The sequence below is a fragment of the Cetorhinus maximus genome, chromosome 24 (genome assembly GCF_964194155.1).
Source record: "Cetorhinus maximus chromosome 24, sCetMax3.hap1.1, whole genome shotgun sequence".
NCBI classification, from domain to species: Eukaryota; Metazoa; Chordata; class Chondrichthyes; order Lamniformes; family Cetorhinidae; genus Cetorhinus; species Cetorhinus maximus.
In genome coordinates, this window is record NC_135902.1 from 51702012 (window position 1) to 51728515 (window position 26504).

The 26504-nt window shown below is 40.2% G+C and overlaps 2 protein-coding genes and 1 long non-coding RNA gene across 3 annotated transcripts in view; 2 read left to right on the forward strand and 1 right to left on the reverse strand.

Annotated features, from left to right (window-relative positions):
* The window catches only part of ern1 (endoplasmic reticulum to nucleus signaling 1), an 88206-nt gene extending 84027 nt beyond the window's left edge, over nucleotides 1-4179 (forward strand). The window contains exon 22 of the mRNA XM_078529043.1: nucleotides 764-4179. Within this exon, the coding sequence (XP_078385169.1) occupies nucleotides 764-985 (222 nt within the window). The 3' untranslated portion in view covers nucleotides 986-4179. The remainder of the gene's footprint in view (nucleotides 1-763) is intronic.
* LOC144667600 (uncharacterized) overlaps nucleotides 1-8843 on the reverse strand; it is a 58841-nt gene extending 49998 nt beyond the window's left edge. Inside the window, exon 1 of the long non-coding RNA XR_013573333.1 lies at nucleotides 8752-8843. This is a non-coding gene — a long non-coding RNA (uncharacterized LOC144667600). The remainder of the gene's footprint in view (nucleotides 1-8751) is intronic.
* A 246-nt stretch (nucleotides 8844-9089) lies between these two features.
* On the forward strand, nucleotides 9090-23936 carry samd9l (sterile alpha motif domain containing 9 like). Its single transcript, XM_078529044.1, has 4 exons — nucleotides 9090-9169; nucleotides 14994-15091; nucleotides 16050-16109; nucleotides 18586-23936. Exons 3-4 carry the CDS (start codon nucleotides 16106-16108, stop codon nucleotides 23253-23255), a joined length of 4674 nt encoding a protein of 1557 aa, XP_078385170.1. The 5' UTR covers nucleotides 9090-9169; nucleotides 14994-15091; nucleotides 16050-16105; the 3' UTR covers nucleotides 23256-23936.
* Nucleotides 23937-26504: the final 2568 nt, after the last annotated feature.

Here is a 26504-nt window from a genome sequence, read left to right on the forward strand (position 1 = left end):
AGAGTGATGTTGGCATTGTTCTCGAGCAGATTTACAGCCCAGGTCTGCGATGAGGAAACTGAAGGCACCTAGAACCTTGGGGCAAAACATTTCAACTATTAACTGATTAATGAATTTAATGGTACTTTGATCACTTTTATATTTGAGATTTATGGATGTGATATTTTGTGTGTTGCCCTCCAGTCTCTCTTCATGCCTTCACCCCCTCACCTTTCTGGTGTCTGGTTTTCAAAAGACTGGGCTTGGTGATGCCCTCCTGTTACTTGAGGTGCCTGGTCTCATACAGCAACCTGGCTATGACTGACAGATTAATGGAGAAATTAAATATATATTCCAGCATCCATCTGACAAATCATTTGATCACCACTGATTAAGATCCTTTTTGTTTTATTTTCAATGTCTCAAAGTGTACCTGTTGAAATTGTCTCATTGTCTGGTGACTGAAGTTGCCTAGGTTTTTATTCAGACAATTTGTCTGACTGCATAGCAGTTGGTAATTTGACAGAATATTTTTTTCTGTGATGTAATTTAAAAGTTATTAAAAGGTGCAGGCATAAAACCTCAGACATTTGCAACCAGTCATTTTTTTGCTCTGTAGGTGTCTGAATGCATTATGAGGAAGGTTGGTTCTTGTTGCTGGTTTGGAGTGATGGGATGACCTTGACATTTGATTAGAAAATGGGCATTATGATGTTAGGCAAATTAGGAAAATATTTGACTGTACATCTAAGACATTTACACATGCTGCATGTTATATTTTCAGAAACACCACTACAGAGAACTGCCGGAGGGAGTGCAAGAAACTTTGGGCTCGGTCCCAGATGAGTTTGTTCGCTATTTTACCTTCCGTTTCCCCCATCTATTACTCCACACGTATTTTGCCATGCAAATCTGCAGCCAGGAGAGACTATTTCATCCTTACTACTACCAGGAGGCAGCAGAACCGAGCCAGTTAACCCTCTCAGTCATTGACAGCTTCATATAAACCAAGTGAAAGAAGGTTAAAAGGAAATTGTTTATTTTTAAATGCATTCCAGCCAGAGGCCTTTTTTAGCACAGCTTGTACTATGGGACTACGTTTGGGAGATAGACATTTAAAGAATGAAGAAGTCACCAAACTACCTTTAAGTGCCTTATGAAAGCTGCAAATGGCCTGCAGGATAATCCGAGGCAAAGTGGTTCTCCAGTTTAAGGACCTGCAGTCTGACTGCCACAACTACATTTTTAATACAAGAAAATATTTTCCTCACAGGAAAAACTAGTTTTTAAAGAAAAAAAGTGAAAAAGGCAATGGTGACTCTCCTGCACTGCTGTGTGCTGTGGCATGTTTCAGGGATAAAAATTAAAATAATCTTCAGAAGAGGATATCAACCATGTTGTAACACTGAAATACAAAGCAAAGTGTTCATTCACAGATGCTGGCTAGATTTTGAGTCGTGCAAAGCTTTTTGGTTGCAGTTGGCGAAATTATGCCAAGACAATTTGATTCATGTTCTAAAGATTAGAGCAGCTGCAACACCAATCTATGGATTAGTTCATCCACTTCAGTAGGGCAAAATATTCAATCATATCAACAGTATGATGACCCACAGTGTTCTCCGTGGTCTGTGGGTACTGAAACAATGGGACAAAATGCAATTAACCAGGAAGGTGGAGAGTGAATGACAATCAGTGAGAGAGTGGTTATCCAAACAATGTATAAAGCCTTTTTGAAAGCTATGCTTTCAGATCTGCATGAGCAGAGTTTTATACTGGGGTACTTCTTGTATTTATAGCTTTATGTCACTGATCTGTGTTTGCAATTGAAATTTTTTAATCTCAAAGTCCAAAAACTGAGCATCAGTTACTAGGTTTATGTATTACAGATTAATCCCTTAAATTTCCATTGTTTTCATCCACACACTAACTGAAAACAGCTTGAACACACACGTGTTTGTTCAGCTGGCACAGAATATCCTGAAGGTTGATTGTCTTTATTTCCATCCTTTGCCTATTACACTATATGGCAGATGTATTTTGTGCTCTGATATTATGGAAATGGTGAGGCGAATACAGCGCCAGTGGATTGACCCCCACTGTATTTCCTGGCCAACTTTAGTGAAAGATCTAGATCATTGTCTATACAGTTAAAATTTGTGACATTAAATTATGTCTCCTTTTTTATATTTTCCTGTTTTATCTTTCCCCTCACTATGCACTAATTCAGATCTGAATTGACAGACCAAGTGACCTTATTGCAGAACCCCCACTAATATCAATCTGGCAATGGGAGAGGTGTGAGAAACAGACAAGCTGTGCTTAATGTTTCCCTGACTGGGGCCCACGATCACAGACTCGTGTTGGGAACAGCGAACTCCTACTACAGCTCTGTGACATGAAATGTTACATTTAATTTAAACCTATTTATTGAAAATGTGCGCTTGTGTTAAATGCTCAGTATTTGGTACTTTAAAAGAAAAAAATCATTATCTCACAGGACAGTGCAGCCTATGTTTTAATTGTCAAAATCTTTTTTAATGTGCTGATAATTAAAAACAATAACTTATTTATTTATTGGGGGGGGTTTACCTTTATATTGGGTGAGTGATAGTTTTGTCTTTTTCAACGTTTAATGTATGTTCAAAGCTGATTTTAGGGCATCTGTATCCATCTTTTGGATTGAGGGGTTTGTGTCTATGAGGTAGGATTAGATGGACATTTCTGTTGAGTGTTAACTTTGTGTTGGTTTGTTAGTTGTGAAAGAAGAGTGACAAAAATAATGTCAATGTCTTCACTTTTTACAAAAAAAAATGTTTGAAATGATTATATATGTTCCTTTTTATATTTTGACATTTGCACTAAGGTTTAATATGCCATCAAGTTTAATGGCTGGTGCAGAAGCTGGTTTAAACTATTGATGCAATTCCATAAATACCATGTTTAATTTTGTGATTATGCCATTGGACCTGAATTGCTGGTGACTCATGATTTTGTTTTGGAATCATTAGGAATTGTGATTTTAAACATTCAAAGTGCACTTTTCACATTTCACTCATCACAAACAAGCCCCAAAAACACTGCTACTGTATTCCATTTGTTATTCCATGCCTAAATCCTATTTCTGATCAGTTGCAGTACTCTCACTAACATCAAGTCACTTCCAGTCTTTAACCACAATTAATTATTTGAAGGACACAGAACTTTTCAAGACTGAGCTCGATAGCCAAGACTATCAAACAATCTGGCAGATGGAGTTGAGCGACAGATCACCCACGATCTAACTGAATGGCAGAACATGCCTGAGGGGGAAGAATGACCTCCTCCTGTTACTGTGTCAGATGAGGAAGGCCAGCCTACCCATTCTATCTATCCAGAAATAGCTCGCAGCCCAGTGCTCACCCACCTTGGCACAGCCTCTGTCCAACACATTGGCTGAATTCATTTCTGTACACAAGGACATCATTTTCTACTTGGAAAATGATTTGTTCACATCTAGTCTTTTCCATTTTTAAATGCAAAAATAATTTAAACGTTTTTTTTTTCTCTCTATCAGATCTCTCAATGCACTGGACCAACAAATTATATATGGGTTCACATTCTTAATTCCCCTTGTGATGAATTCCACTATTTGAAAGTATCCTAACTGGGGTAAATGCCAATAGTAGTGTTTTAACTTTCTTCTGCTCACAAACTTCATTTTTTCCCCAGCCAAAGTGCTTTTATTAGATTGTCTAAATTAGCTGTGCTTGCAGCTAAAGGTATTAAAACTGGGAGCGGCTTACTGATGTCACCTGCTGCAGTCAAATATCAGTCTAGGTTTGGCCTGTCCCCAGTAATGATAATTGGATATTGTTCAAAGGAAAGTTTGTTTTGATGCTGTGAATAAGGTGGTGGATCTTATCAGAAAACAGCTAAACTGCCGGCAAGTCAAAGAACTGTGAGGTTCATACCCTAAACCACAGGTTCATTAATTGCTAGAGCTGAAAGGTATGCCAACAACCTGTTAAATCATTGGTGTATTCGATGCACCATGATGTTTGCCAATGATATACAATAATTACTTTATTAAGATTGCCTTTGTTGCTGTGATGGGGAAATATAATAATGAGTTTGAAAAAATCTGTGATATCACATACCTACAGTGATAAGGTACATGTTTGATCCTGGAAAAAAATTACATAGTCTGTAAAGATATAACAAGGCTTTAAATACATTTTGAAAAGCATTATTAATAATTCTGGATTTGTGCAAGGAATAAACAAGAACTGCAGAACAGTACTCTTTTTTTTTACTGGAAACTGCAATTTATGCAATAAATATTTTGAGCCTGGATGTTTGCAATGGTAAATCATGCTTTAAAATACTGGGAATGTAATTTTTTTTATTGATAGCCCTCTGGATTAAGGCAATACAAAATAAAAAATATCATGTCTATTTGTGGTCTGCAGGTTTTGGCGCCTATTGTTTACTGAAGTTCTTAGGGCAAGTTGGGGTGGTGGGTTCTGTGGCGTAGTGGTAATGTCGCTTTGATGAGCAGCCTGGGCCTCTGGATTAATGCTGTGCAGACATGGGTTCAAATCCCATCATGGCAGCTGGTGGAATTTTAAGCTGGTGTGGTATTGGTGACCATGAAACCATTGTGGTAAAAACCCATCTGGTTCACTAATGTGTCCTTGAGGGAAGGAAATATGCTGTCCTTACCTGCTTTGGCCTACATGTGACTCCAGACCCACAGTAATGAGGTTGACTCTTAAATGCCCTCTGAAATGACCCAGCGAGCCACTCAGTTGTATCAAACGGCTACAGAAAACTCCATGAGGAATGAAACTGGATGGATCACCCAGCATCGACCTAGATATTGGAAACGACAACAACGTACCCAACCCTGTCAACCCTGAAAAGTCACCCCCACTAAGATCTGGGGACTTGTGCTAAAATTGGGATTGCTGTCCCAAAGACTAGTCAAGTAACAGCCTGACATAGTCATACTTACCGAATCATATCTTACAATGTCTTAGTACACACCCAATAATGATGGTGGTGTCTATCAGGACAGACCACCAAAGGTGACGGCATAGTGGTATACAGTAGGTAGAGAGTTGCTCTGGGAGTCCTCAACATTGACTGTGGGCAACATGAAGTTTCATGGCATCAAGTCAAACATGGGCAAGGAAACCTCTTGCTGATTACCACCAATACCATTTCCCCCCCCCCCCCCCCCCCCCCCCACTGGTTCTCCCCCCCCCCCCAGCTGATGAATTGAGTGCTCCTCCATGTTGAACACCAATTGAAAGAAGCACAGAGTGGTAAGGGCACAGAATGTACTCTGGGTGTACGGAATGTATGATGAAATTTCAATGTCTCATCACCAAGAATGGCTTGGTATCACCACTACTGACTGAGCTGGCAGAGTCCTAAAGGACATAGCTGCTAGACTGGGTCTACAGTAGGTGGTGGGGGAACCAACAAGAGGGAAAACCTTCTTGACCTCATCCTCCCCAATCTACATAGATGCATCTGTACATGACAGTGTTGGTAGGAATAACCACTGCACACATCTTGTGGAAATGAAGTCCTGACTTCACATTGAGGATACTCTCCATTGTCCTAACTCTACCACCGTGCTAAATGGGATAGATTTTGAACAGATATTGCAACTCAAAACTGGGCCTCCATAAGATGCTGTGGGACATCAGCGGCAGAATTGTACACAACCACAATCTAATCTCATGGCCTTGCATATCTCCCATTCTACCATTATCATCAAGCAGGGGGATAAACCTTGGTTCAATGAAGGGTGCAGGAGGGCATGCCAGGAGTAGCACCAGGCATATGTAAAAATGAATTCTCAACCTGGTGAAGCTACAACACAGGACTACTTATGTGCCAAACACACTCCCCAAAGCCTGTCCACCATTTACAAAGATCAAATCAGGAGCATGATGGAATACTTTCCAATTGCCAGGAGAGTTCAGCTCCAATAACACTCAAGAAGCTTGACACCACCCAGGACAAAGCAGCCCGCTTGATTAGCACCCCATCCACAAACATTCAGTCTCTCTCCACCATGCACAGTGGCAGCAGTGTGCACCATCTATAGATGCACTGCAGCAACTCACCAAGGCTCCTTCGACAGCACTTTCCAAACCTGCAACATCCACCACCTTGAAAGACAAGGGCAGCAGATGCATGGGAACACCATCACCTGCAAGTTCCCCTCCAAGTCTCACACCATCCTGACTTGGAACTATATTGCTGTTCCTTCAATGTTAGTGGATCAAAATCCTGGAACTCCCTTCCTAACAGCACTGTGAATATACCTACATCACAATGACTGCAGTGATTCAAGAAGGTGGCTCACTACCACCTCAAGGGCAATTAGGTGTGGGCAATAAATGCTGGCCTAGCCAGCGATGTCCACATCCCGTGAAAGAATTTTTTAAAAATTGTCATTTTCAAAGATACTGACTTACCAATATCTGAGTGCCTAATCACCACTGGAAGGATTAATGGAAGAACAGCAAGAGGCCGACAGCGAAGGAAGCAACTAGATAGCATTAAAGACTGGCTTAACCAGAACTCCAAAAACAAGGTCATCCATTGTTGCTGTTGTCGGAAAGTTTGGAGGACCATGGTTGCTATGACACTCAACATGGCACTTAGACTACCCTGAATGGATTTGTGAAGTAATGTGCCAGGAAAGACCATTGCAAAGACTAAAAATAGATTCAAGAGGTATTAGGCCTGTTATAGGGGAGAAAGTATAAGCTGGGCAGGTGGGGCTGCTCTCCTGGAAAGGGGATGAACTTGTTGGCCTTTTTTGCTCATTTCTTATCCTGACATTGGAGAAGTTAGAAACAAAATCAAAAATAGCTGGAAAAACTCAGCAGGTCAGAAGATGAAGAGTCATACAGACTCGACATGTAAACTGTGTTCCTCTCCGCAGATGCTGTCAGACCTGCTGAGTTTTTCCAGCTATTTTTGTTTTTGTTTCAGATTTCCAGCATCCGCAGTATTTTGCTTTTATTATATTGGAGAGGTTAGGTTTGACACAGTTCCTGAGCTTAATAGTGTGAGAAGAACTGAGTTAATGTTAGTACAGCTATTAATCCAAAGATATTTCAGTTTAATCAAAGTGTCTTAATAGTTTCCAGCTCAGTAAAACATATGAGTCTCTGGATTATGTTTTTACCATCCACTGCTATGAAAATATTAACCAAACAGGCTAATATCAAACAATAAAACAAGATGTTTAAGGCCGATTACAATTTGAATTTGGTCGTGCACACATTTTCACATTCACTAATGCTTGGGCCAACCTTTGACAAATACATTCTTTTGGACAGCAAAAATAATCATCCCTCATAGTAGTTGAGGCATTGGAGGTAATGAACTTAAGGCATACAATAGTTTTTACAATAATTAGAGCATAATCAAATTAGAATAAAACCATTGAGCAGTGAAATCGGGCACACTCCCAACAAAGGTTGTTAGTAATCTGATACTCTCACCTACAAAGGCTGTGGAAACTCTTTTGAGTAATCAACAGTCACAGATTGCAACTCTTTCGAGTACAATCACAGTTCTTGGTTTTCCGGGAGTGGGACATGAACCCACAACCCTCTGATTTAAAGGCGAGGGTGCTATGAACTGAGCCACAGCTGACACCTCCCCAAAGGCTGTGGAAGCTGGGTGTCAATTGAAGTGTTGACCATTAACATGCTAGGTTAGGCTATCAAGGGGTATGGATAAAAGCTGAGTAAATGGAGTTAAGGTACAGCCATGATCTAATTGAATGATGGAATAGGCGAGAGGATCTGAATGGTTCTAAAGACCTATGCCCTCAAATTCAACCTTATCCTCTCATAGGAGTGGGAGGGTTACCCACTAATTAAGAGAAGTAAAAACAGAAAATGCTGGAAAAACTCAGCAAGTCTAACAGCATCTGTGAAGAGAAAAAAAACAGTTAACGTTTTGAGTCCGTCTGACTCTTCAGAGTGGCTTTGCCCTGAAGAAGAGTCATAAGGGCTCGAAACGTTAACTGTTTTTTCCTCTCCACAGATGCTGTTAGACTTGCTGAGTTTTTCCAGCATTTTCTGTTTTTGTTTCAGATTTCCAGCATCTGCGGAATTTTGCTTTTATTTAATTAAGAGAAGTCGATTACTTAAGTGCAGTGGTTGACTGAGAGTGGAGGATGGATTCAACTGCATGTCAATGACCTGCGTGATCCACACGCAACTGAACTCTGATATTAAGTTGTTGCTGATTTACAGAGTTACTACAAACAGTGGTAGCTGACTTGTACAAAAAGCACACTTTAAACAAATGCTTTGGCAGGGTGTGAGAAATTGGGGTCTTTAATTAAACTGGTATTTTCTGCATAATATAGAGCCTTTATAGGATTTGCTAAACAGCATTGATTCTCTCCCTGGAAAGAGAATTTCTAAACACTTTGACCTCTAAATAGTCTTTGGAAACAGCAAGGCCACCAGTTCAGGCTGCCATGTTGACGTTCCTGAGCTGGTATGATCGTGTCTTGTGGTGCACTCTTATCTATGCAAGTGTTATCTCAAACTACTGAGATCCGCATAGGTCTGTCTGCCCTTAGGTCAGTAAACCGCTCTCAACTTTCACCGGTCCTATACGTTTTCTGTCTAATTGGTTAACACATCGTATCTAAACTGTTGTTTCTTAAACTATCTTAAAATTGCTTACGAACTGGCCAACTGCCTATTTAGGTATTTGTGGCCCCCCGAATTCCAAAAATCTTACATGTGGCATGGGTGAAAAATCCCAGCCTTTTGATTGTTTCTCCAATTTGCGGCTAAATTGCAGCTTGATTTCCAGCAGCTTCGGATTTTCCGCATTTAAAAATGACGGTGAAGATTGAGTTTCCCCCCTAAAAAAGAGCTTTGTTATCCCTGAGCTGGGCGATGTCACTGATTCCCAATGTTCATCATTTTAAAATCAGCGCTATTCGTAAAGCTCTCTCTCTCTCCAACCCTGGCCCTGAATCTGATATAGTATGTAGTCTTTGTTTAAAAAGTGGAGATTGTTGGTGAAAGGGTGTTAATTTTACGGTTCGTCATATCCATAGGCGTTTTCATTATTCCGAATTAGTTTCAGTTTCAAGTCTATTTGATTGGAAACTGCACCAGGGGCGAATGGCGTTTCACTGCCGTCTCTAAAGGTACCAAAAATAAAGTATTATTTGAATTTTCTGTACAATAATATTGGCCATTAGTTCAACGAGGAAAGTTTTTGGTAAAGTTTGACGCCTCTGGATGTTTTTCTAGGACTCGCCTGGTTTTGTTGGACCCTCTAGTCCGCCTAATTTGGTCCTAGACTTAATTATTTCTTCCGCTTGGAAATATGAGGAAATGAGCAGGCAGTGTGTTTTATTTAAAAGTCTCATGCACTTCCCCAAATTAGAACGAAAATCTCAATTTAATAAATCAAGCCATTAAAAGGTGTGGCTGCTTGAGCTGACCCCTTCCCACTCCCCCACCCCTAACCAGTGTCACGATGGTCAAGATCTCAGAGCCCCGGGTTTCTTTCAATTGCGGGGTTGATGAAGACTGGCAAGAAGAGGGGCAGTTCAGCCAAGGTTTGAAGGAGAGATGAAAAGATCTAGGAGGGAGTCATGGAGAAGGGGAGAGGAGGAAGGCTAGATGGAGTTGAGGAGGAGGGGGAGAGTTAGGGAGGGAGACAAAGAAGGGGGTGGGATTAGAGAGAGGGTTATGAATGCATGGGGCCTGCGGATTAATGGGGAGATGGGAGGGGTAGATTGGGAGACCTTTGCTCAACCTCTCTGTTATCTCTCCAAAAAGGATGGGATTGCTGAGAGGGAAAGGAGGAATGCAGGGTTGTGGGAGGGGGGGGCAAAAGAGATGTGGAGAAGCTGCAAGAGATGGACGGGAAGGAGTGGGGTTGGAATGTGGAAGAGAGAACAGGGGAGAGATTGGGGAATTGATATGAGAAGTGAGGAAGCAAAATGGTTATGGGAAGTGAGGAGTGGGGGAGATGGGGAAAGCACAGGTGATTGGGTGTTTAGTGGGTCATTGCCAAGGATGAACCTAATAGGAGAAAAAAGATAAACCAGAGAATAGTGAACACGACATCAAGACTGGATTGTATGAGGAAAGGAAGGCTGAGACAATACCCCATCAATGTGCCTTGATCTGTTCTTCAAGATGACTCTTTATTAAAGAAATATGAATGCTTCCAGTTCCTATGGTGATCATCTTTGTGACCTCGCTAAGTAATCTGTAGTAAGTGTTTGCAGCTCGAGGAACTTCAGATCTGAGTTGAGGAGCTGGAGTCTGAGCTGCAGACATTGTGCACATCAGGGAGGGGGAGAGTTACCTGGACACTTTGCTCCAGGAGGCAGTCACACCCCTCAGATTAGGTAATTCAGATTTGGTCTGTGATCAGGGACAGGAGGATGTGACTGCAGGTGAGGCGGGCTTGGGGACCCAGGGGGTAGCATTCGAGGAGCCTTGGCCTCTGCAAATGTCCAACAGTTATGAGGTTCTTGCAAGCTGTGTGGATGAGAGTGGGGGCTGCAGGGAGGATGAGTAAACTGACCATGGCACCATGGTACAGGGAACCATTCAAGTGGGGGGAGGAAATAGGAACGTAGTAGTGGTAGGGGACGGTATAATTAGGGGGATAGATAGTGATCTGTGCAGTCTTGAGCATGAGCCCCGAAGGCTGTGTTGCCTGCCCAGTGCCGGGGTTAAGGGCATCTCCTCATGGCTGGAGAGAAACTTGGAGTGGGAGGGAAGGGATCCAGTTGTTGTTATCCATGTTGGTACCAACGACATTGAGAGGACATAGAAAGGCAGTCCTGCTGAAAGAATTTGAACACTTAGGAGTTAAATTAAAACACAGAGCCTCCAAGGTAATAATCTCTGGTTTACAACCTGCACCACGGGCAAACTGGCAAAGGGTAAATAAAGTCAAGGAGTTAAATGTGTGGCTCAAAGATTGGTGTGGGAGGAATGGGTTTCAGTTCGTGGGGCACTGGCACCAGTACTGGGGTAGAAGGGAGCTGTTCCGGTGGGAGGGTCTTCACTTGAACCGTGCAGGGACCAATGTCCTGGCAAATCAAATAACTAGGGCTGTAGAGAGGGCTTTAAACTAAACAGAGGGGGGGAGGGTTCTAGACAGGGGTTATGTAGGCTTACAAAGCAAAATGATATGGCAGCATTGCAGGGTAGCTGTTTAGGTAATGATTCCCAGAGTGTGACTGGAAGGGATAGAGTGTACAAACATTGTTTAAAAAGCAGCAAATAGGATCAAAGGGGGAAAAAAATGGTAAAAAGGCAAAATTAATGGCTCTTTACTTAAATACACGTAGTATTCAGAACAAAATAAATGAATTAACAGCACAAATAGAGGTTAATTGGTATAATCTTACAGCCATTACGGAGATGTGATTCCAAGGAGATCAAAACTCAGAACTAAATATTCAGGGGTATGTGACTTTTTGAAAGGACAGGAAGGAAAAGGTGATGGGAAAGCTTTGTTAGTACGAGATGGAATAAGTACGTTAGCAAGAAATGATCTTGGATCAGAAGATGTAGGATTCATATTGGTGGAGGTAAGAAATAACAAGAGGAAGAAGACACTGGTGGGAATAGTCTATAGGCCCCCTTAACAGTAGCTATACTGTAAGACAGAGAATAAATCAGGAGATAATGAGGGCATGTAAAAAAGGCAGCACGTTAATCACGGGTGACTTTAATCTCCATGTTAATTGGGAAAATCAAATTGGCAGAGCTAGCCACGAGCAAGAATTCATAGAGTATAATTGGGACAGTTTCCTAGAACAATATGTTGTAGATCCAAACAGGGATCAGGCTATTTTGGATCTGGTAATGTGTAACGAGGCAGGTTTAATAAATTATCTCAGAGTAAAAGATCCCCTAGGAAACAGTGACCATAATATGGTAGAATTCAGCATTCAGTTTGAGAATGAGAAACTTGGGTCGGAAACAACCGTGCTAAACTTAAATAAGGGTAACTACAAAGGAATGAGGGCAGAGTTGGCTGGAGTGGAGTGGACTGAGAAAGGAGTTTATCAGAAAAGACAGTTGTTGAACAATGGCAGATGTTTAAGAAAATAGTTCATGACTCACAGCAAAGATATATCCCAGTGAGGAAGAAGGATTCTAGGAAGGGAATAAACCAACCATGGTTAACCAATGAAGTTAAGGATAGTATCAAAAAATTGAAAAAAAAACATACAATGTGGCAAAGATTAGTGGTAAGACAGAGGATTAGGAAAGTTTTAAAAATCAACAAAAGATGACCAAAAAATAATAAAGGGCGAGAAAATAAACTTTGAGGGTAAACTAGCAAGTAATATAAAAACGGACAGTAAGAGATTCTTTAAATATATAAAAAGGAAGAGAGAGGCCAAAGTGAATATAGGCCCCTTAGAAATGAGGCTGGGGAAATAATAATGGGGAACCAAGAAATGGCAGAGGAGTTGAATAAATACTTTGAATCAGTCTTCATGGTTGAAGACACTAATAGCATTCCAAAAATACTAAATAACCAAGGGGCAAAAGGTGGTTTGGGGGAGGTGAGGTGGTGGGGGAGGAAATTAATACAATAACTAACACTAGAGAAAAAGTACTAGGGAAGCTAATGGGGCTAAAGGCCGATAGGTCCCCTGGACCTGATGGGTTGCATCCTAGGATATTACAGGAAGTAGCTACAGAGACAGTAGGTGCACTGGTAGTAATCTTCCAAGAATCCTTAGATTCTGGAAAAGTCCCAAAGGATTGGAAAACTGCCAATGTAACACCTTTATCCGAAAAGGGAGAGACAAAACACAGGCAACTATAGGCCAGTTAACTTGACATCTGTCATTGGGAAAATGTTAGAGAATATTATAAAGGATGTAATAGCAGTATATTTAGAAATGCATAATCTAATCAAGCAGAGTCAGTATAGCTTCATGAAGGGGAAATCATGCATGACAAATTTATTAGAATTCTTTGAGGAGGTAACAAGCAGGATAGATAAAGGGGAACCGTAGAACCATAGAAAAGTTACAGCACAGAAGGAGGCCATTCAGCCCATCTTGTCCATGCCAGCCCGAGGGCACCCAGGTGCTCTTTCTAATCCCACCTTCCTGCACCCGGCCCATAACCCTGCAGCTTATGGCACTTTAGGTGCAGATCCAGGTACTTTTTAAAAGAGTTTAGAGTTTCTGCCTCTACCACCAACTTGGGCAGCGAATTCCAGACACCCACTACCCTCTGTGTAAAAAAGTTCTTCCTCATGTCCCCTCTACACCTTCTGCCACTTATCTTGCATCTATGTCCCCTGGTTCTAGAATTCTCCATCAAGGGAAACAATTTTATCCTGTCCACTCTATCTATTCCCCTCATAATTTTGTACACCTCAATCAAGTCACCAATCAATCAACCAGTAGCTGTAATATATTTGGATTTCCTAAAGGCATTCGACAAGGTGCCTAACATAAGCTACTTAATAAGATAAGAGCCCATGGTTTTGAGGGTAGTATTTTAGCATGGATAGAAGGTTGGCTAACTAATAAAAGACAGAGTTGGGATAAGGGTGGCATTTTCAGGATGGCAATCTTCAACTAGTGGAGTGCCACAGAGATCAGAGCTGGGACCACAATTATTTACAATATATATTAATGGCTTGGATGAGGGATATGAATGTATTATCGCCAAGTTTGCGGATGACACAAAAATAGGTGGGAAGGCAAGTGATGAGGATGACACAAAGAGTCTACAGAGGGATATAGACAGGTTAAGTGGGTAGGCAAAAACCTGGCAGATGGAATATTATGAGGGAAAATGTGAGGTTATACACTTTGACAGGAAGAATAGAGGAGCTGAATACTATTTAAATGGGGAAAGCCCACAGAAAGCTGCAGCACAGAAGGATTTGGGGGTCCTCGTGCATGAATCACAAAAAGCTAGCATATAAGTTCAGTGGGTAATAGGGAAGGCAAATGGAATGTTGGCCTTTACTTCAAAGGGAATGGAGTATAAAAATAGGGCAGTCTTGCTAAAACTATACAAGGCACTAGTTAGACCACACCAGGGATACTGTGAACAATTTTTGTGCCCTTATCTAAGGAAAGATATGGTGGCATTGGAGGCAGTCCAGAGAAGGTTCACTAGGTTGATCCCAGGTATGGAGGGACTTCCTTATGAGGAGAGGTTGAGTAGGTTGGGCCTGTACTCATTGGAGCTTAGAAGAATGAGAGGCAACCTTATTGAAACATATAAGATTCTTAGGAGGCTTGACAGGGTAGATGCTAAGAGGTTGCTTCCCCTTGTGGGAGACTCTAGGACCAGAAGGCATAATCTTAGAGTAAGGGGTTGCCCATTTAAGACAGAGATGAGGAGGAATTTCTTCTCTCAGAGGGTGGTGAATCTGTGGAATTCTTTACCACAGATTGCTACAGAGGCTGGGTTGTTAAGTATATTCAAGGCTGAGATAGACAGATTTTTAATCAGTAAGAGAATCAAGGGTTATGGGGAAAAGGCAGGAAAGTGGAGTTGAGGATTACCAGATCAGCCATGCTCTCATTGAACGGCGGAGCACACTCGATGGGCCAAATGGCCTATTTCTGCTCCCATGCCTTATGGTCTTACAGAAGATTGTGGCCAGAGCTTCTACAATTTCCACTTGTACTTCCCTTAGTCAAATAGGATGCATCCCATCCAGACCAAGTGACCATTCTACTTTGTTGACTACCAACTTTTAAACTGCCTCCTCTATTTTTATCCAATTCAATATCGCTACTACTACCTCCCATACTGCTACATAGCAACATCCTCTTTTGTGAAGACAGATGCAAAATAATCCTTTAGTAGTTCAACCATGCCCTCTACCTCCACAAGAAATATCTCCTTTTTGGTCCATAATCAGCTCTTATTTATGCATTTTTAAAAGACTTTTGGGCTCCTTTTTATGCTAGTTGCTAATCTATCTTGTACTCCCTCTTTTTTCCACAGCACCATTTAGACTTGAATAGAAAAGAATAGCAGGACTCTACGGGAAGAGAGTGAGGAAATGTGGCTAATTGGATAGCTCTTTCAAAGAGCTAGCACAGGTATAATGGGCTGAATAGCCTTCTTCGGTGCTCTATTTTTGTTTACTCTTAAGTTACTATGCTTTAAGGATCGCTCATTCCCATATTATTTCTTTTTTTAGATCCCCTCTATTTTTTATATTCATATTAGTGTTCTGATGTATTATGTACCTTACATTTGTCATAAGCCCCCTTTTTCTTTTCCATTTAATCTCTATATCTCATCCAGAGAGCTCCAGTTTAGGATGCCCTTCCTTTCTCCCTCTTGGGAATATGTCTATTGTGTACCTGAACCATCTTTCTCATTCACTGTTTTCCCTGTTGATTTTTATTGCAATCCACCTAGACCAGATCCTTTTAAACTTGATGAAGTTAGCCGCCTTCCCGTTAAGTATTTTTACAATTGATTGTTCCTTCTGTGTTTGCGTAAGTATTCCAAACCTACTAGTGTGATCACTGTTCTCCAAGCGCACTCCATGTCATTCCCCAGAACAAGATTCAGCATCGCTTTCCTTCCTCATTGGGCTGGAAACACACCGATCAAGAAAGTTCTCTCATTAAGAATCCCTCACTTTTTCTTTATACTATTAATAATTGAAGTCCAGTGTCATAACTACTCTGTATTTCTTGCATCTTTCTGTAATTTGTCTAAATATTGCTCCTCTATCTCATGCTCACTATTTGGTGGCCTGTACGTAAGCTGTTATTACACATCCACAATTTATTATACACCTCCAGCCACCCAAGGAACACTATCTAGGTATTTGAAGTTTTTGTTGTGTGATTGGAACTCTTTTCTTTTAAAAAGAGGGCATCTATATCTGCCGAGTTGGTATTGGCATTGGTTTATCAATATGTCAAAGTAGTCCTAGTTTCCATCAGCAAAGCTGATCATTTCAACAGGTTTTTTTAATACAGAAACATTACTACTCCTTGTTACATTAGTGTACTGATTAATTTGAGGAGTTTCTTTTCATAGAAACGGAACTGAAGCATGTGGTTACCACTGGCACAAATCAAATCTCCAGAACCATAATGGGTAGGTGTTGCAATAACTACGTATAGTTTATTATGGATGCCTTAATATTTTATTAATTCTATAACAAATACTTTTAATTACTTGTAATACTTGTAACAAATCTGTTAGTAGATATCTGCCTTATCTGTTTTGTTGTAGTTCTAAACATTGCAGAGTGTACTGAGACAGTTAATTTGTGGGATTTCCTTTCATAGGAACAGAACTGAAGTATGTTATAGTATTTCTAGCACAGTCAATGATTAGGTTGTCTTCTAAACTCATTATTCTCCCCACACCAAGGAATAAATTGTTGTCAATGGAATGAAAATTCGATGGGTTCTATAAAGGGTGGGTGATTTGTTCCAGTAAAGACAAAGATTTTATGGTGCCTCTGTTCAGTTGTTTTCTCTTATTCTCTATATCTAATTTTAATGACTAATTTCTATGCATCTAATTTAATTACTAATTTTAATTACCGATGTCTTCTGCCTACAATTGACAGTGTTGATGTTCAGGATATTCAGGCACAGATTCTTCACGCTAAACCCTGACCTGTGAATGTACTCTTAGCATCTAGTCTCTGCACTTGCTCCTTCCTTCTCTCTGCCCTGCCTGCACATTTTACTGAATTTAGCCCAGTCCATAGTTTACACCCACAGAAAGATTTGCATTTATATAGCATCTTTCAAGTTTTCAAAGTGCTTTACAGTTGCTGAAGCCAATTTGCATGTAGTAAGATCCTACAAGCAGCAATGTGATAGTGACTGGATAATCTGCTTTAGTGCTGTTGACTGAGGGCTAATTATTGGTCAGGACACCAGGGTTAACTCCCATGCGCTTTCTCAAAATAATGCCATGGGATCTTTTACATCTACCGGAGACCCCAAGAAAGGCCTCAGCTTTACGTCTCATCCAAAAGATGGCACCTCTTAACAGTGCATTACTGCCTTGGTACTTCACCAAAGTGTCAGCCTGAATCATAGGTTCAATTCTCTGGACTTGAATCCACAACCTTCTAACTCAAAGGTAAGAGTGCTATCAACTGATCCAAGACTTAGCATGGATTATTTGATTGTAGCATGGATATTCTACGAATGAGGTTAGTTGAAAGTGAAACCATTTCAGGTTTCTCTTAGAATAATACAGCACAGAAGGAGGCCATTTGGCTCATCATGTGTGTGCCAGCTCTTTGTAATGGGGTATCTAATTAGTCCCACTACTCTGTTTTTAAAATAGAAAATACCGTAAAGGGGCAGCCTGCAGTTTCTGGCTGAGTTGTGGAGATTAAGGATATTTTTAAAAGATCATGCACCATATTTCCTCAGCAAAGTAGGCTTTTCTGCTTTACTGTGATATTGTGGATATTTTCTATAGCGTTATAACCAATTCAGCATAACTCACATTGAGTTACCTGTGGTGAATAGTGTATAGTTTCCTGTCACTTTGGTTGCTTAGCTGTAACTATTGCAGCTTCAAGTTGATTGGCTGCCGTACCTTAGAGTCAGCGGTAAATTCAGGTTCTAGTTCAGTTTACGCTGTTGCTGCCTGTGCAGAAAGTGAAGAGAGACGCACTAAACTGTCTTAATCGGCTGTGAAACCATTTATTATGTTGACCCATTAACAGGACTAACAGCCCATAATTTAGAGAATCTGATTTATATATAAAGGCTACCTTATTTGAGTCCCAAAGTGGTCAAAATGGGCAAGTTTCTCTGAATTATAATTTGGTGATTCCCATAGAAAATGAATGATGGCCTTTTTACACTTGCTCAGTACTGTGAAGGGATATTGAAAAAAATAATTGAAAATTTTTCACGTGGTGCACTGATTTTTGCTACTTGAATAGAATGAATAGATGAGGAGGAATTTCTTCACTCAGTGGGTGGTGAATCTTTGGAATTCTCTACCCCAGAGGGCTGTGGAAGCTTAATCATTGACCACGTTCAAGACAAAAATCGATAGATTTCTGGATACTAATGACATCAAGGGATATGGGGATAGTGGGGAAAAATGGCGTAGAGGTAGGTGATCAGTCATGATCTGTTTGAATGGTGAAGCAGGCTCGATGGGCTGAATGGCCTACTCCTGCTCCTATTTCCTATGTTCCTAATAATTATTTTGTTACTTAACAGTTCATAAACCTTATTCAAAGAGTTATAATTTTACAAGTTGCAGTCATTTGGTAGTACTGCTTGGATGTTGCTGAAGAAAAGCGATTTTTTGCCAAAGCATTTCGTTCTGCACTCATCAAGGCAATTTGCAAGAATAACAATATAAGAAAAAACAACAAGTTTATACTATATGAAAAGAGAGTGTGGATTGGTTATCAACTGGACTCTGGTAGAGGTGTTGCCTTGGAGAATGCATCAGGTGATGGTGACTTTTCAGCAATACTCAAGCTGTAAAGTCTGGGTACCATAGGCAGCTTGATACATAGGATACTGAAAGCCTGAATTTCATATGTTCATTCAAACTTTCTGGTTTCAATTGTTTGCAGAGGCATTATTAAAGCTACGATTGGAAGATTGGGATGAAAATCATGTGCGAACCTGGCTACAATATATTCGGGTCAAGGATGAACACGTACAAACATTGTATAAAGAACAAGTCACCGGTGCAGTGCTACAGGTGATAAACAAAGAGGAACTTAAAGACCTGCATGTAAAAAAAGGTCAGATACTACTGATTTTGAAAAAAAGGGATGGATTATTGGCTAGTCAGAGATCAGAACTGGATCAGTGCGGCACAAGTGAAGTAAGAAAGCAAGGAAAAGCTTCTTTAACACAAGATAGTCAGAAAGACGCTCCCAGTCAAACACTACAGACAGAGCCTCTGCCAAGCGAAAGGAAGTTGAAAAGTCAGGGTCATATTGCTGCATTAGCATCAGATACGCTGGACAGTTCTGCTGACTCACAACACATGAGTACAATCGAAGAAAGTGTGAAAGAAAATAATCCTCAGATTCGATGCAAGCCTCACCCATTTGACAAAGATGATATCAACTTTAAATATGTAAGAAACCAAGTTCTTCCTCCAGAAACTGGGGTTATAAATTTAATTTGCCCCTGTCATGAATATAAGTCACTTGCCAAAGCTGTAACACTAGACAGACAAAGGCTCCAAGTAAAATTTGCTCGTGAAGTTATCAAATTTGCCTCTGGATGCATGAATGTTCGAACTAATGGTACAATACATTTTGGGATTGAGGATAGCAATGGCAGTTCTGTGTACACACATGGTGAAATAATAGGTGTACCTGGCAAAGATCACAGCATCTATGTTGATGCATTGGATTACATAGAGAAATGCTTCCCACGGTATGATGAGGATGCAAGACTTTGCATTCGGCCACCCAAATTTGTGGAAGTGATCAGCAGAGATGGAACTGAAGGAAGATTTGTTATCGAGATTGATGTGAACTCATCAATAAAGACTGTGAAAACCAAAATTTATAGAGTTCGTCTTCCAAATTTTAGCGAAAAGAAAAATAAAGTAGAATATGAGAAAGTAACCATCTACAGAAGAAATGGAGCAAAAACTGAACCCATTTGTGAGGAAGACCAGGATGAATTTATTTCAGGTATGCAAGAGAGAGACACAAGAAGGGAAGCAGCAGAAAACTCAGAGGAGCCAAGCAACAGAATCCGTGAGGATCTAGGAAGAAAACTATCAGTACTTCTAACCGGTGGGAAGAAATGCATGGATATCAGCCAGTGGTACCTAATTGTTATAAACAAATGTAAACCAGAAGATTTACAGAAGTTAAACTTCCTAATACATATGAATATTTTTTGTGTGTTTGACTTTGATCCTGATTCTAAGACCAGTGGCTTCTTTGAGTACTATCTAAAACATCACACAGCCAATGTTCACTTCTTACAAGATTACAGATGTGAAGACAGAGAGAACATGAGCGACTTCAGGAAACATTTGTGCTTATTTGATCAAACCAGCTGGATATTCTGCAATGGGTGCAATGATTATGATGGTGATGAAAGACCAAGTGATGTGAGTACCTGGGTGAAGAGCAAAAAAAAGCACCTGAAGAGGACAGTCTCCCTGATCTGCAATGAAATTCTACCAGTTGGTTCCTTTGTTGTACTTTTCCTCCTTTTGTCACCAGTAGAACAGCCTCTGGTGGACACATTCCATGAATTCTACGCAGAAATGAATGGCAGAAGTGACATCATTTGTATTGCAGAGTGTGACGACAACTATCAGAAATGGGCCAATCTTGCACAGCCTTCATGCAACATTGAGACTGTTGACAAGATGAGCATTGTTGGGATGAAACTAAACCATGTAAATGACACAATCCAAACAATGCTCCCAACGTTAACTGACCGTGACAGACATTTGCCAGTGTCAACAAGGGGACTGTGTTTACTCAAAACTGCTGATGAAGAAAGAATGTTCACACTCGAAATACTGAGTGTCGATCAGTGTGAAGATTATAAAATTGATCCTCAGGATCCAGAACAAATCGCCAAAATTGAGAGAGATTTTTATCGGGGTGGTAAAGTCAGCTGGCTACATTTCATGCTAGCAGAGAGAGGATTTTGTGAACAGGTAATACAGCGAGATGCTTACAAAGAAGTTGTTAAAATTGTCAATGGGATGCTAAAGAGTTCATCAGAGAAGCAGTTAGTTGCCACAGTATATGTATTTCATCATCCTGGCAGTGGAGGAAGCACCCTAGCACAACAGGTTTTGTGGAATTATCGAAAGGATCTGCGATGTGCAACTGTTAAACCATCATGTGCTGTTGGCAAAATCTGTGAACATGCTATCCAGCTGCTTGAATATGAAGAAAGTGATTTTAATCAGTGCCTACCGGTATTACTACTTGTTGAGGATGCCGATGAAGATTATTTTGATGAAATTAAGCATGAATTAATAGCTGCAATTGGCTGTAAGGCAGTCAATATTGTGAGGCCTCTCTTCATAATTTTGAACTGTAGGAGATCCAATAATCCTGAAAAACAGTGTAAAAACATCCCACTGGAAGCAGTGGCTGTTACCCACAAATTAACAACGGAAGAGAAGAGAGTGTTTTCTAACAAGCGTAAAAAACTTGAGGAACACTTTGAACCAGAGTTTATATTGACATTTGTTCTGATGAGTGAGGAGTTTTCAGAAGAGTACATCCGGGACTTCGTGAAACATTTACTAGAAGGCATTGACCGCTCTAATCTTGTCACGCGACTGATAAAGTATGTTGCTTTGCTGAATCATTATGTGGGGAATTCAAACATTTCACTGTCTCATTGTGAAGCATTTTTGTGTCTTGGTATTCAAATAGATCACTTGCGTCAGCAAAGCTTTGAAATCTCTTTGAATGATCAGGCACGCCTTTTGTTCATACACTTCAGAGACTGCACCACTGAGATCAGATCAATCCGAATTGTGCACCCACTTGTTGCAAAAGAAATACTGTATCAATTAGCAGATCAGCCTCTGAGTCAAATTGCGATGGACCTTCTTCAGGAAAAGGCATTTCTTAAACACCGATTTGCTCGTGATGAGTTCATTAAGTTCATTAGAGACTTGTTCATACGACGTCACAAAAGGAGCAAAGGTGACAGTACAGATACCATTTTTTCTCCTCTCATTGAAGATATACGCAATGAGGAGCAAGCTCCAGAAAAGGCTGTGGAAGTTTTGACAGCAGCTTATGAATACTTTGGGAAAGATTCACATTTTGCACAGCAGCTTGCTCGACTGCATTACAAGGACAAAAATTTTGCTGATGCTATAAAGTGGGCTGAAGATGCAAAACGTCAGCAGCCATTTAATTCTTACATTTTGGACACAGAAGGACAAGTGTACAGAACAAAGCTTAGTGTACTGTTTGATCTAACACACTTGCGAGCTGAAGAGGTTACTCCTGACAAACTTACAGAAGCAATAAAAATAGCTCTCAAGGCAATTGAATGTTTCAGGGCTGCTCAGAAGGCTGCACAGTCAGAGGCAGATTCTATGAATAATGCTGGTTTTGTTGGTGAAGTAGAGGTTGGATGTCATTTATTGCAACTTCTTTCACTACTGGACATCTTTGAAAAAGATAAAGATGGCAGCTACACAAAACTGACACTGTATCTTCTGGGTAAAGATATTCCTGAAGAAATTAAAGAACCTTGGAAAAATTTCCATGGTAAATTGAAAGGCCTGCAAAAAGGAATACATGAGGCACTTGAATGGATATCTGAAAATTCAAGCTATTTTCAAACCAACAAATGTGAAGATGAAAGCAGTAATACAGAGGACCCTGCACACAACCCTAGGAAATGGCTAATAAAGAAAACAAAAATATATGCACGTTATTTCACTCTTTCAGAACAGGAAGAGCAAAACTTAAAACAGAGTTCCAGCTCTTTGTCCTCACTGGTTAGACAGCTACAAATTTACAGATATGGCGGAGGAAACATCACAGCAGTTTTTTCACTGTTGTCTGACCAAAAGACTGATCGTGCTGTAGAAAAACTAGAGAAAATAATCTCCCTGTATCCTGAAGACCATCAGAAAGAGAAACTAGACCTGGTTGATCTTGTCAGCTTCACACTTAGTCACATTGCACTAGCTTGTGTGGCACCAAGGTCTTCAAAGCTGCTAACATATCAGGAACTGAGGGAACTTAGTCTGCAGTTTTCGAAAACTAAATACAACAATTCAAGCGCTTGTTTTTTACTCACCCTATTGTATTGGCCTGATGAAGCTTATGACCAGGAACCTAATGAAGCCAAAGGTAGAATCTTAAATACAGCACTTGAAACAATGAAAAGACTACATGACATCAAAATGAAGAACTTGCCTTCCAGAAAAATGCAGATCTATACGCATTTTTTCTTGGGAAACGGACATGGGTTTGACAAAATTGTTCATAAAAGTTTGCTTGAAAAGCTAACTGATAGCCGCCTAAATGAAAGAAGACTGAAGTGGCTTAAAGGAGATGTGTGGAAGAACCCCAAGGTCACCCAAAAGTTGAAGCGGGTGAAAGGCTGGACAGAAAATGGAACCATATTTGTACGTGGTCACTGGAAGCAGAACAAGATCAAAATCTTGCCGTTGCATTTTCCATCAATGCCTCATGGCAATGAGAATGTAACCTTTTACCTCGGCTTTACGTATGCTGGACTTTTTGCTTGTGATATCCAAGTGGAGCGCTAAACTGAAATATTAATATCCCACCCCTCTCCCCCCATCCCCCCCTCAAGATATGTCTTTCTCAGTCTGGTTTTTGTCCTACTTTGGCAGGAGCTGCTGGATTTATTTTACTGGAATACTTATCACGCATTACTTTATTTTCCTGTTAACATAAGTTAGCATTTTTCTTAAAGTCCAAATATTATATCATTTATAGCTTAAAATTCTGACTCTTAATACTTCAAAAGTGATAAAGTTGAGGAACTTTTTAAAGCGGCTGTTTTAAATCCAAATGATTCTCCACTGGGATACCTGATTTCAGATTACAGTCTCGAATAAATGTCTGGGTTACATTTGTAACCTCTCCTGCACTTTTTAAGTACCTTTCAGGTAGGTGAACGGAGGGCAGGAATTGATGTCATCCTCAAATCATCTAGACTGACCAATGGCGATTGCTTGGATTGCAAGTGAACATGGAGGAAAAACTAGAAAAAATAAATTAATTAAGTATAATAATTTTCTTAACATTCAGCAACAGAACAATTAACCTGTACTTTACTATGTTGGTGCAATTATTTTTCTTTGGGGCTTTAAATCATTTATATGTTAATTTTACTCATTTTGTTTTAGAAAAAGTATAATGTGATTAGAGAAATATTTACTTGTGGATGCTGCAAGGATAAAATAAAATATTGAATTCGTGCAGTGGTAGGAACAGATTCTGTAATTTGAAAATCATGGCTAAAAGCAGCAATTATGATCATTCTAATAATTGTTAATGCTATGTAAATGATATAGTTAAGGGTAAATAGGTGGTGGGTATTGATTGATTAATTAGTTGTCTTTGAGCACGTATAAAAAGGGACTGGTGGTGCATCATCACCCCCAGAAATGATACTTTGATTTGATTTTGTAAGATTCCTTTTGAAATTTTGATTTTTTGTTACACTACTCCAACTGGGGCTGTCACCCCCTATTTTTAGTTTATTTTTGATTATTGTTTTTATTTTAAAGAGACTATAAAAAGGGACTGCTGGGGCACTGGGGGGATTAGTAGGTAGAAGCCAGAGATCTGAAATGCTGCATTCTGTGAATAATCCCACTATCAAGAAAAGGATCTGTGTCTAGCTTTGTACTTCACAATCTGGCATGGATCTATTTAACAATAATATTGTCATTTGACAGTTACTTTCAGACTTTTTAAAGTTGTAACAAGTGCCTATAGTCATATAGTTATTAACATAATCAACCCATTAAATAATGTGTTGTTTCACTTAGATACCTCCAATAAATGTGTATGGTTTTTTTTTAAATCATTTATGCTGTTTCTTTGGGTTTCCACCTATCTCCTGCCAAAGAACTCCTCACAGAAATACCAGGCACCAATCTTTGCTGAAACTGTAGCCCCCTTGGACGTTCCTCAGGATTAACTAAATTAGATTTATACGGACCCCGGAAGTGCAAAATATTTTAGTTGAAGGGCAATATGATCGGCACAGGCTTGGAGGGCCGAAGGGCCTGTTCCTGTGTTAGCCCAAGGGATAACGATATTATAGTGATAAATGTGTAGGAACATTTTAGCTATTTCCATTAAGAACAATGGCAGTCGGAAAACCTAGTCTGAAATTGTTTGAGCATTGTCAATCATCTGGATCTTCCTAGTTCTGCACAGTTGTCATGACCAGGGAGGACACAGGTCAGGACTTGCCCTTTCTTTCCCACTCCTCAATTGATCATAACAGTTTTTTGTCATTTATAAGGCCGAGGGGTATCAATTCAATGTCTGTGCTTAAATACTTACATGCTGATTGCAAAAAATCCAGTCTGACAGGCTTTCTTGAATTTTAAACACAAAGGGCTTAGTTTTATTGAGCTAAAAACCCAGCCAGGTAAAGATATAAAGATATTTTAAAAAGTAATCCCACATTCTGACCTTCACAACACACACACTCACACACACACACACAAGCATGCAAAATTACAAGTTATACAGTATGAGGTTACTTTTTGGCCAAATTAAAATCTTCTGACCAAAGGCAAAAAAAGAGTTCACTGTTTATGATTCCTTTGCTGGGGTCCGTGGCTGAGGCAGAATTTTTCCCACAGTGGTCTTGAATTTCCAGTGGAGTTGAGGCTGATATAAACTGCAATTTCTAGAGACTGTCTCTTCCCAACCATAATCCATCTTTTCCAGAGGTTCATTCGATCCTCCAACTTTTTGCAAACCTCATATTATAACCTTTCTAAACCTGCATTTCTCTAAATTAGTCCTCGTAACAAAGAGCGCCATAGGCTATGTATTATTTCAGTCATCCTCCATTACCCAGCGTTCCATATTCTTCAACATGTACGTGAACTAAAACTAGATAAGGCACTTCAACTTGGGCTACATAAAAGTCTTGCATAGCCTAAGTTTAAGGCATTCTCAATAACTATGTGATATAACCTAAAGTACATGCATCTTTTCCAATTAAATTCCTTAACATTTCAAGAGCTCTTACAACCAGGCTTTTTTTTAAAACTCATTCATGGGATATGAGCATTTATTGCTCATCCCTAATTGTCCTTGGAAAGGTGATGAGCTGCTGCCTTGAACAACTGCATTCCTTGTCATGTAGATATAACCACAGTGCTATTAGGGAGTTCCAGGATTTTGAGCCAATAACAGTGAAGGAACGGCAATATAGTTCCACACCAGGATGGTGGGTGATTTAGAGGGAACTTGCAGATGGGGTATTCTTGTGCCTGCTGCCCTTGTTCTTCTAGGTAGTAAAGGCCGCAGGTTTGGAAGGTGCCATCAAAGGAGCAGAGTTGATGAGTTCCTGCAGTGCATCTTGTAGATGGACCACACTGCTGCCACTGTGCGTCAGTGGTGGAGAGAGTGAATATTTAAGGTGGTGGATGGAGTGCCCATCAAATGGCTCCCTTGTCTTGGATAGGGCTGAGCTTGAGTATTGGAGCTATAGTCATCCGGGCAAGTGGAGAATATTTCATCACAGTCCTGGCTTGTGCCTTCTAGATGGTAGAGTTGCTTTGGGGAATCAATAGGTGAGTGACTTGCTGCAGAATTCCCAGCCTCTTCTAGTCATATTATTCATATGACTGCTTTAAATAAGGTTCTGGTCAATGGTAAGCCCCAGGATGTTGATAGAGGGAGTCTCAGTGATGGTGATGCCATTGAATGTCAAGGGGAAATGGTTAGATTCTCTCTTGTTTGAGAAGATCATTGCCTGGCACTTGTCTGGCACGCCATTGCAGAGATGACCAAGACTG